The 12,407-nt window shown below is 42.3% G+C and overlaps 1 protein-coding gene across 3 annotated transcripts in view; it reads right to left on the reverse strand.

Annotated features, from left to right (window-relative positions):
* Positions 1 to 12,407, reverse strand: part of AK4 (adenylate kinase 4) — a 95,346-nt gene that overhangs the window by 78,694 nt on the left and 4,245 nt on the right. For 2 of the 3 annotated variants that reach the window (XM_089921412.1, XM_089921408.1), the window contains exon 3: positions 3,239 to 3,298. The exons of the other annotated variant lie outside the window; for it this stretch is intronic. In XM_089921412.1, coding sequence (XP_089777538.1) covers positions 3,239 to 3,298 — 60 coding nt within the window. The remainder of the gene's footprint in view (positions 1 to 3,238; positions 3,299 to 12,407) is intronic. 3 annotated transcript variants of the gene reach the window in all.

The raw sequence follows: 12,407 nt of genomic DNA on the forward strand, positions 1-12,407 counted from the left end.
CTCTTAAAGACTACATCTCAGAGCTTTGCATCGCTAAAATATTTAGCATAAGTGAAACTGAGCAGGACCCTGTGGGGAGCTCCTAGGCACAAAAGCCTTTCCAGGTCCCCATTTCTTATTTGCAGGATAAAGGCTTCAGCCTCCTAAACCTTCCCTGAGTTCCAAAGGGCAGATTCAAACAGCTACTAATCAGAGAAATAGGGAATGAAGAAACAAAGGAGGCACAATCAAGAAACTACAGTGCAGGGATTAAAGCAGGATCCAGGTTCCTCCTCAAGGGATATACATAACAATATCTTTGAGTTCTTCTGCAGGAACTAAGGCCCCACACAGGTGGAAGGTGGAGGAACAGTAACTTCAGGCTGAGCTCAAGATTCTTGGAGCACCGCCCTGTTACCTCACCACCAGCCAATCAGAAGAAAGTCACACACCCTGCAGCCCTCACCCCAAATTTTGCCTATAAAAACCTTTCCCCAGGGCTTCCCTGGTGGCACAGCGGTTGAGAGTCCGCCTGCCGATGCAGGGGGCACGGGTTCGTGCCCCGGTCCGGGAGGATCCCACATGCCGCAGAGCGGCTGGGCCCGTGAGCCATGGCCGCTGAGCCTGCGCGTCTGGAGCCTGTGCTCTGCAACGGAAGAGGCCACAAGAGTGAGAGGCCTGCGTACCACAAAAAACAAAACAAAACAAAAAAACCTTTCCCCAAAAACCATCAGGAAGTTCAGGGGTTTTTGTGCACAAGCCACCCGTTCTCCATGCTTGACCATGCAATAAAACTTTGCCTGCTCCAAACTCCAACTTTTCCGTTCATTTGGCCTCACTGTGCATCAGGCACTCCAACTCTCATTCAGTAACCTAAGCCTCTACAGTCCTGGGTTTCATAAAATAATATGTGGAAAACAATCCAAAGAAACTATAATTAATGACAATCTGGGTAAATTTAGTCATGAGTTGTTCACCGCTGATCCGTGTCCTGCAATCTTTAGACTAAGTGATTAATTCCATCTGGAATTCGTCCTGGAATCTTTCTAATTTGTCCCTAATTTTTTAGCTATTCTAACCTTCAGAAGGAGCCAAGGAAGGGAGAGGATCTCTGGACCCTCACTCAAGGACAGGACTATAGAGTTGAGTGGTCCGGAGTAGCTGGTGTCTGTACTTAGGTCTGAGATGACCCTAGTACATCCCCTCAAATACTGTCAGCTTTACAAGGCTACTTGAACTACACTGTGCACTGCAGGACAATGTTCGGAAATACTCCCAAATGACATGTTCATTTAGAGTAGGATACAGAAGTAAATCTATTATAACTGTAAGCAGATAGGTTAGAAGGTCCCGGAGAAAAAGAACTAGGAATGGCTTTCTTGACATGAGAGAACCCATTTTGGCCTAAGCCATTTTGTGATCTAAGCCTTGGCCACAATGCTTGCCCTTGAACAGGTCTCAGTAATCGATGATCTTAGGGGAACAAAGGAATGTAGGAACAGAGAAAAGGCAGTCAAACAATAGTCCAGTGATAAAGCAGAGTCCTATTTCCTCCTCAAGGGATACACAGCACAATATACGTATTTGAGTTCTGCAGCAACTAAAGCCCCCACCCAGGTGGAGGACAGGATGATGATGTTGACCCACTAGGCTTCAATCAACCAAGACTTAGACCTTTGCCCCAATTCTAAGCTGAATTCTCCTCTGCTCAAGCCCCTTCATGAATATGCATGTCCCCTTAGCTTAAAACTTCCCCAGTTTTGCTGTTTGGGGACGCTGCTTTCAGAAAGATCCCAACTTACTTGCTGTAAAGTAATAAGAAGTCCTTCCATCTCCCATTCTTCACCTTGGTTGTGTGTTTTGGCTTGACACCCACCAAGAGGCGAACCTGGCTTTCCGGTAACATAGCTACAATGATCCTGCCACATTTAGCCAGCTGTTCGGACGGGTGGCCATTGCAGATTAAAAGGGTCATAGTGAAATCAGGCTGCAAAAGAATCTAGAAATGGTATCATGGGAAGAATGGCTGGGGGAGCTAGGGCTGTTTCTCTTGGGGGAAAAAAAAAGGCAACTTAAGTCAGGGAAGCGGTGCCTAGCAACTATTTTCAATTATCTGAAGAGCTAGTGGGTTTAATTTATGTGACACCAAAAGACTGAAGCTGGATAAGTGGATGACAGTTTCAAGGAGTTGGCTTTCATATCAGTATAAGGAAAAAAAATCTTCCAACAATTAGACCTGTCCAGCAATGAAAGAGCCTGCAAGTTGGCTGTCAGCTTCTATAGAGGGGATCTAGCACAGAATGGCCACTTGGACAGAAGGACTTAAAATCCCTTCCAATTCTAAGATGTTAAGAAATGGAACAAATAATTAAACTAATAGTCATTGTTATGCATAGTGTTTAGTTCCTAAGAACCCTAGAAAACTGAAACAAAACTATGAGCTCAATGAAAAGGTTTTGCACTTTCATCTCAATCCAAGCTGTACCCCTGATTTTTTAAAAAAACTAAGCCCACTGAAGTAATGCAAGTTGAAAATCAGTCTCCCTCTTGGAAAAACTAAATTATGTCCTGGGTTGGTATTTATAGTCACCATTTAAGAAAACTGGGAAACTATACTCATATATGCAATCAATATTTTATAGCTCTCCTGCAAACCACATGGGTTATTTTTTTTTTTTTTTCACATGGGTTATTTTTACCAAGATCTACAGGGGTCATGTAGGAGAAAAACTACAGAAGCAGTTGTGTTAGAATTTAGGAAAACCAAGCAAAGCAAAAGTTGAATCAGATATGTCAGCTACCCTGTATATTAAAAGACCTTGAGAAAAATCTATCCAATCAGACAAACAGGTAAAGTTAGAAAACTGTCCTTTTTAATGATGACACAACTTTTAAAAAGCTATTTTACATTAAGGGAGTCTTCCAAAAGAGGCACACACGTAACTTTAATGTAAGTATTTTTGTTTGGACAAGAATGGAAACAAGACAACTTCAAAGGAAAACAGAAGGACAACACAATCACTAGAGGTCGAGTCCGAGGTATGCATGACTCCAAAGCCCAACTATATTTCCTCTATGCCATGGAGCCAACCTCCGTGCCAACTACTTGCTATGCCAAGCCTACATGGGTACTTCCAAATGAACTTCCCTGAGAAACATCCCATCTAACAGGATGCTATCAGAATACCTTGATTAAACAAGTACTTACTGAAGTTTAAAGTCTACCTATTTGTCTGTGGATACTGTAACAACCTCTTACCTGTCTTTGGAAGTTTCACTCTAGAACCATCCAGTCCAGTTTCCAAACAGCCTGAGTGACCTATTAAAAAATGTGAATCATGTAAAGCAACTATACTCCAATAAAAACTAATTTTTAAAAAATGTGAACCAGATTGTCAATTCCATATTTAAAAACAGTGGCTTCACCTTAGATGAGGCAATGGTATCTTAGCCACAACACCAAAATCACAAGCAGCAAAAGAAGAAAAGAACACAGGTAAACTGGACTTCATCAAAATTCAAAACTTTTATGCTTCCAAGGACACCATTAAGAAAGCAGGACTTCCCTGGTGGCACAGTGGTTAAGAATCGCCTGCCAATGCAGGGGACACAGGTTCGAGCCCTAGTCCCGGAAGATCCCACATGCCACAAAGCTACTAAGCCCATGCACCACAACTACTGAAGCCCATATGCCTAGAGCCCATGCTCCGCAACAAGGGAAGCCACCACAATGAGAAGCCCGCATACCGCTATGAAGAGTAGCCCCTGCTCGCCGCAACTAAGAAAGCCTGCACACAGCAACGAAGACCCAATGCAGCCAAAAAATAAATATATAAATAAATAAATTTATTTTAAAAAAAAAGAAAGTAAAAAGACAATTCACAGGGAATTCCCTGGCGGTCCAGTGGTTAAGACCCGGTGCTTTCACTGACGAGGGCCCAGGTTTGATCCCTGGTCGGGGAACTAAGATCCCACAAGCCACATGGTGCGGCCTAATAAAAAACAAAAACACAAACAAAAAGATAAAGACAATTCACAGAATGGGACACAATATATGCAAATCATGTATCTAATAAGGGACTTATAACCAAAATATATAAAGAACTCAGCAATACAGGACAAATGAGCCAACCTTAAAAACTGGTAAAGGATTTAAATAGACATTTCTCCAACGAAGACAAGACATACAAATGGTCAGAAGCACAAGAAAAGATGTTCAACGTCGTTAGTCCTTAAGGAAATGCAAATCAAAATCACAATGAGACACCACTTCACACCCACGAGGGAGGCTAAAAGAAAAAAGAAAAAGACAATCACAAGCACTGATGAGGATGTGAAAACATTGGAAAACTCAATTCATAGGTGGTGGGAATATGAAATGACGCAGCTGCTTTAGAAAATAATTTGGCAGTTGCTCTAAATGTTAAACATAGTGTTACCACATGACTTAGCAATTCCACTGCTAGGTATACACCCAAGGGAGATGAAAACATATGTCCACACAAAAACGTGTATACTAAGGTTCATAGCAGGAAACAACCCAAGTGTCCATCAGCAAATAAGAGAATAAACAAAATGTGGTACAGCCATCCAATAGAGTATTATCATGCAATAAAAAGGAATGAAGTACTGACACATATCATATTACCACACAGTTGAATCTTGAAAACATGCAAAGTTAAAGAAGCCAGCTCCAAAAAAATCACATATTGTATGAGTCCATTTATATGAAACATCAAAAAAGGCAAATGCATACAAACAGAAAGTAGATTAGTGATTATCAGGGCCTGGAGGGAGGGGGGAATGGGGAATGACTGCTAATGGGTACAGGGTTTCTTTCCGGGGTAATGAAAATGTTCTGAAATTAGATAGTGGTGATGGTTGCACAACTTTATAAAATATATTAAAAGGCACTGCTTTGTGCACTCTGAAAGGATAAACTTTACTATATGCAAGTTATATCTCAGTAAAGCTATTATATATAAAAAGTGAACAAAAATAACAAAAAACAACAACAACAAACCCCATCACTTCTCATCCAGTTATAATGAAGCCCAAACTCCTGGCCAGCCTGCAAGGCCCTAGGCCTACCTTTCCAGACTCCTTTTCTGCCATCTCCTCCACACTCACGGTGCTCCTGAGACACCTGCCTCCTCTCCTCTCCACTGATGGAAAGCTCACTCCTATATTACAGTCTTGTCATATGATCTTCCCTCTGCCCAAGTCTACATATACCTGGCTTCCACACGCATGTTCAGGGCTCAGCTTATACATCATCTCCTCAGAGAGCCCTCCTCCAACTTCACACTCCCAAGTGGTCTTCCCAGTCACTGTCACTGTACTATTACATTTTCTTCATAGCACTTATAAGGCATAAGGTGTACAATTTATCTTGATTATTTTTCCTTTGTTTGACCCTCCTGCCCTAATAGGCTATCAAAACATCTGTTGAGCTGAACTGACGCTAATGAACTTACTATTCAGATGGTGAAAGGCTGTAACTGAAGTTATGAAATAGATCATCTTACAGGGAGGTATTAATAAATGCCATGTTAGAGGTACAGATGGGTATGAGAGAAATTCCAGATTAGAAAATGACATGTAGCTGCAACAGCTGTGGAAAAGCTTCATGGAAGTGATGGGACTGAAAATAGACTGAGAAATTAATGGAAGTGTGAAAGCCATTATGGGAGAAAGGTACCTCTGCATAACACCCTCCCCGACCGTGTCCGTGACCAACACTTCACCCACATACACCCCACCATGACTCATAGGACTATAACGTGGAACCGAGAACTTGAATCTTAAACCATAAATGCTTCAAGGGCACTTGTGCATGCCTCCCCCCACCTAACGCAGGCATAGAAACATTTGTCAAACAACTAATAAAAAAACAAGCGCAGGTACTATTCCAGAAATCTTACCATTTTGATGAGAAGCAATTTCTGCCTCCTCACAATTACACATGGTTTCTATTTCAGACCTTTTCTGGCCCTTTATTTAGGAGAAAGGAGAAAGTTGGTCCTTTTTTAGTTTTTTTTTTTTTTTAAGGACAGAATGATAACAACAAACCACATATCTCTAGGTCACCCTTAAAGCTGAATCTCAGTGGACTTGTGGAGAACTAAGCTGCAAAGGTTCCCTGCCATTCCTGTCCCAGTGTGGCATTTCTAAGACATGAAGTGGATTTTCAGTAGTTACTGGAGTACCTGCATAGCAGCACGACATAATGGGAAGTTTAATCCCAGCCATGTGGTCCCAAGTTTGAATGCTAGCTTCTCTATTTAACTAACTGTTTAACCTAAGATAAGTAACTCAACCTCTCTGAGGCCATTTCTTTATTTGTAAAATGATGTATTTCAACTGCCCTGTAGACGTGTGTGTAAACTAGAGAATGTGCATACATTAGCCCCTGCAGGACCTAGCACATGCTTGACCCACTGCAAACGTTAGTGGGTCATGACCCACTAACCAAGTCACAAGAACTACAGTCACAAGAATTACAAAGTGCCAGGGTCACAGGTTGCTGGTCAATAAAAAACAGTGCTTTAGTACAGAAAATAGTTGATTTCTAGCTTCTTGGGAATTTGATGAGCAGGACTGACTTTGCACTATTTCAATACCATCAGTCTTTCTGGCTAAGGAAGGGATGCTTGCTCCTGGACCTGTCGTTTAACCAGTACAAGAACTCTTGGAACTTGGAGTGAGACTGTTAAAATATAACATCAGCCATCTAACTGGACTGCAGGAAGCTCTACAAATGAGATCTTTTGTACTATGTCTTAAAGGCCAACCTGAACTAAATATCAAGTGGTGGAGGGAAAAAGGCAGAGTAATCCAAAGCCTCTACTACCTGCTTTAAAAACATATGAATAAAAATGTGTATCTATCTAGTTTGATAAAAGACAATATGTAGTTGATATTATCTGATCCATTGTGAAAGCATACTGTCTAAAATGTTACAAGAAAAACAATTTCTGAGTCTTAAATCTTCTCACAACATGGACCACACAGAGTGCTACTGAGCAGACTAGCATAATACCATGTAACAAGTTACTTGGCAATTTACTTGTTACATAGCATTCAACAATTTAAGAGGCAACTCTATATGCCCTTCCCAATGGGTGGATTTATAGCTAATAGCTAGTACCCAGTTTACTAGTTTCATGATCAGTTGCCATCACGTGAGTTCCAGGAAGCCTGAGGCAGAAGACTAAAGGTTTCCTGGTACCATATGTGTATGTATCTTTTTTTTTGCGGTACGCAGACCTCTCACTGTTGTGGCCTCTCCCATTGCGGAGCACAGGCTCCGGACGCGCAGGCTCAGCGGCCATGGCTCACGGGCCCAGCCGCTCCGCGGCATGTGGGATCTTCCCGGACCGGGGCACGAACCCGCGTCCCCTGCATCGGCAGGCGGACTCTCAACCACTGCGCCACCAGGGAAGCCCTGTGTATGTATCTTAAAGGTAAGTACAAGTAATGGAAACTGGAAAAGGTGATCTGGAGCAGGTATAATAATAACCCTTTCCTTTGATAGTACGTACAGCTAAGAGATGAATGAGGTCTGAAACGATATTATACAAGGTGTGATCAAGCCACAAAAGCACACAAAAGATCCCTGTGAACCACAAACAAGCTCTAGAGGGGGAGTTCCAATTCTGTGTGGCAACAACCACCTTTCCTCACCTTGCAGATGGGCTCATTTGTCAAAACTCAGCTCAGGAGTCTCCTCCAGCTCTAAAAAGCCTTCCCAAACCCTACCCCCTCCTAAATGCCAGGTAGGCTGCCTCTTCCCTATGTCCCCAGGACCTACAAACGCTCATCTTGCTCCCTTTCACGACTTCATACTTGTTTGCCTGACTGCCTCTCCCAATAAACTTAGCAGCTCCTTCAGGGAATAGACCTTGTCTCATCTCTTTCTGTCCCATAAGCCAACACTGCTTGGCACTCAAACATTTGTTGGAAGACATATTTACAGGACATTCAGCCCAGCATGCTTTGTATACTGAAAGACTATAAATAACCTACCCTCCCATCAACAGGGGACTGGTTAAACCAGCCATTCTCAAAGTATGGTCCAAGGATCCCTGAGGGTCCATGAGACCCTTCCAGGAGTCTGTGAGTTCCCCCTTTAACGACATATCTGGGTGAAGACACATATTCTTCCAATACTTTAACCAAAACAAAATAGCACACCGCCTGAGTGAAGAACCAGATGTGAGAATCCAGCTTTCTTCTATTAAGCCAAACTTAAGAGATTTGCAAATACTCATAACAAAACTACTCTGTCTCATTGCGTATGTTCTGGAAAATAGTTATGTTTTTATAGACATATGTTAACATGTAATGGGTTTATTATTGTTAGCTTTAATGAATTAGTAAATATTTTTAAATTTTCTCAGTTTTAATTTCTAATACAGTTAGTATCTACAGGGAGAACCTGTATAAAAAAAGGCTCTTTAGGGACTTCCCTGGTGGCGCAGTGGTTGAGAATCCGCCTGCTAATGCAGGGGACACGGGTTCGAGCCCTGGTCTGGGAGGATCCCACATGCCGCAGAGCAACTAGGCCCGTGAGCCACAACTACTGAGCCTGCGCGTCTGGAGCCTGTGCTCCACAACAAGAGAGGCCACGACAGTGAGAGGCCCGCGCACTGTGATAAAGAGTGGCCCCCGCTTGCCACAACTGGAGAAAGCCCTCGTACAGAAACGAAGACCCAACACAGCAAAAATAAATAAATTAATAAACTCCTACCCCCAACAACAACAAAAAAAGGCTCTTTGGGGTTCTCAGTGATTTTTATATGTTAAAAGGTCCTGAGACCAAAACACCTGAGAATGGTTGGTTAAAGAAACAATGGTACAGTTGTACAGTAAGAGTATGCATCCAGCCTTTTTTTTTAAAGAATGTGGTAGGTTGATAAGTGCTAGTAGAAACCAATGTCAAAGCTATACTTCAAAGTTTTAAAAAAAAGAAGGCAAAACAAAGTATATATGTGTACATTTTTTTTAAAAGAGGCACCACTATACATACATGAGATATATGTATACACAAATTCTTTGGATGAACATCCAAGAAAAGTAAAAATGTAGGTATCCCTGAGGACAGTAACTGGGGAACCAGAGGGCAGGATGGGAGAGAGATCTTCCCCTCCACTCCTAGTGTATTTGAAAATTTTACCATCTGCATGTATTACCTTTTCAAAAAATCAAGAGTGGAATAAAAATTATATTGAAATAGTACAAAGCATTAAACTCACATTAAAGAACAGACTTCAATGACACTGTAAAATATTAAATGATACATTGTGAAATAAAACAAGCAATTTTTAAAATAGTAATATATCCTTGAAAAACAGTCTGGAAGATATAATGCATATAAAAAGTATTAACAGTATTTTTTCCTCCCAGTTAGTGTGATTACAAGTTTTTTGCTTCCTTATCTTTCTTGGATTTCTAAACCTTTGATAACTTAATACAAACTATTTCTATAATCAGAAAAACAAGGAAAGAGTTTAAAAACATAGGTACAGAGAATTCCCCGGTGGTCCGGTGGTTAGCGCTCCACGCTTTCACTGCTGAGAGCCCGGGGTTCAATCCCTGGTTGGGGAACTAAGATGCCACAAGCCATGCGGCATGGCTGGAAAAAAAAAAAACCCATAGGTACAAATGTATGTGTATCTATGTCTGTACTTAAATAAAATATTTAAGTAAGCCAAAAATTACATGAATATAGTAGTAGCACCTATTAGATACCTTTACACCAAAACCTTGTCTGGATGTTTGTAAGCTAAGTTTAAAACTCTTGCGGGACTTCCCTGGCAGTCCAGTGGTTAAGATTTCACCTTCCAATGCAGGGGGTGCAGGTTTGATCCCTGGTCAGGGAGCTAAGTTCCCACATGCCTGGGGCCAAAAAACCAAAACATAAAACAGAAGCAATATTGTAACAAACCTCTCATCACCCTATGGTTTAAAAACTATTCTGGGGACTTCCCTGGTGGCACAGTGGTTAAGACTCTGCACTCCCAATGCAGGAGCCTGGGTTCGATCCCTGGTCAGGGAACTAGATCCCACATGCATGCCACAACTAAAAATTTGCATGCCACAACTAAGGGGCTGGCGAGCTGCAACTAAGGAGCCTGCGAGCCGCAACTGCCACACCTAGGACCCAGTGAAACTAAACAAATAAAATATTTTTTAAAAAAAACTATTCTGATCCAGTCATTTTATTCCCAGTAACCTATCCCAAGGAGAGGATATCTGCTCAATGGTTTACATACAATGATGTTCATAAGAGCATTACTAAACAGCAAATAACCCAAATGTTCCATACCACACTGGTTAGACAGACTCTAGTTCAACCCTAAGGTACATCCGACACAGAGGCTCAGGCCAAAATCCTAGGACTCACTGTGCACTGTTTTGCCTCCATCACCCCTCAGAGCCAACTCATGCCTTCCAGTCAGCCCTGCCTTCATACACACCCTAAAGCCCTTCATTTCTCACCGCCACCGCCCAGTCCAAGCCACGGTCCACTCTCTTCATCCACCTGGTACCACTCTTGTCACCTCACACAGAACCCCAAGTCAACTTTTAGAAGGTCAATCCACTCGTGCTGCTGTCCTATAAAACCCTTCAATAGCTTTCCAGTGCCTTTAAAGTCCAATCTTTCCCAGGACCCTCAAGGCTCCACATGACTTCCTTCCACATCCCCCTTGCTCACCAGGCACCAATCATATTCCCTGTCTTTCTGTTCCTCAAACAAGCTATGCTAGTCTCACCTTAGGGCCTTCGCACTTGCTGTCCCTTCTCCCTGGAACACTCCACTCCTGGATCATTATATGTTCATCCCTGCGGTTACTCACCTCCCAGAGAGGCATTCCCTAATCACACAACCTAGGATAATCATCTTAGCCTCATCACTAACTCATCACCCTTTCATTTCCTTCGTAACAGGCACCTTTATCAAATACTATGCTGCTTATTCCATATGTGCTATCTCCTGTCTCCTCATGCCCGCATCCCCTCACCTTGCTGTGGACTCTCACCTCTAAGAACAAAGGGAGGGACTTCCCTGGTGGTGCAGGGGTTAAGAATCCACCTGCCGATGCAGGGGACACAGGTTCGAGCCCTGGTCTGGGAAGATCCCACATGCCGCAGAGCAACTAAGCCCGTGCGCCACAACTTCTGAGCCTGTGCTCTAGAGCCCGTGAGCCACAACTACTGAGCCTACGAGCCACAACTACTGAAGCCCGCGTGCCTAGAGCCCGTGATCTGCAACAAGAGAAGCCACGACAATGAGAAGCCCGCACACTGCAATGAAGAGTAGCCCCTGCTCGCTGCAACTAGAAGAAAGCCTGCATGCAGCAACGAAGACCCGACACAGACAAAAAAAGAAGAAAAAAAAAAGAACAAAGGGATATCTGAGTACTCAAAAGATACTCAAAAAAATATCTGCTGAACGGACTATAATACAGAAATTTTAAATGTTTTTGAAGAAGCGTTAAGAACACAGGAAAATGCTTACAATACGTATCTAAGTGGGAGGGGAAACGGTTATCAACTAATAGGACACCAAGTTTGTTGGGGGTAGTGGAGCAAATACACAGAAAAGAAAAAAAGTAAAATAACTTCTGTTGGAATTTCCAAGTGTTGGGGGGGAATTGTGGGTAATTTTCACTTGCCTTTTCAGTTTCTTCCACAGCTTCACATTTTCCAAATTTTCTACAAGGCGTGACTTTGATCAGAAAAAGCTACTTTAAAAAATGACCACACCGGAAGGATGCTCAGATTCAGCTGCGAATGTGACAAAGTTAGTCTTATTGTCATGGGCCACCTTATTCAAGTCAAATAGTTCTCCCGAAGTACACGTGAAAACCCTCAGACAAAGAAACCATAAAAAATAGGGGGATGTGGAAGTGGACCTGTAGACTGGACAGATGCCTCCAGGCTGGTCAGACCCTTGACCTGGGCTACATTCCGAGTCTCACCAAGCTAGGGGAGAAAAAAAAAGGAATATACCATACTCCAGATATTGCAGAATAAGCCAAGACTTTGTATGATCTACAAAAAGATGAACTATTTAAAGTTGTTTTAGATACACTGTTGAACATTAGTCTCTTTAATACTTCTCCAATTCTCAGACGTTTTCATTCCTACATAAGAAAAGACACACATTTATACTTAATGAGTATAAAAAAACAACAAAAAAAACCCTAAGCCCTCCGAACTAGGTCATCTTTTCAGAGGAGAGGCTCAGCCCATTGACTAATTTGAAATGCCAGTCCCATCTGCAAACCTCAGCAAGAGCTGCAGTTAATATTAAGAGCAGAAACAGGTTTGTTCTTGAACATCTTTTCTCAAGTCCAGGATGCTTCCAAATGGAAACTTTCCAGTTTTCCTGCACTTGAGATAGTAGATCCAGTACAATC

The sequence above is a fragment of the Delphinapterus leucas genome, chromosome 1 (assembly GCF_059928025.1).
Source record: "Delphinapterus leucas isolate spDelLeu-1000000601 "Yukka" chromosome 1, BTC_Dleu_Yukka2, whole genome shotgun sequence".
In the NCBI taxonomy this organism is placed as follows: Eukaryota; Metazoa; Chordata; class Mammalia; order Artiodactyla; family Monodontidae; genus Delphinapterus; species Delphinapterus leucas.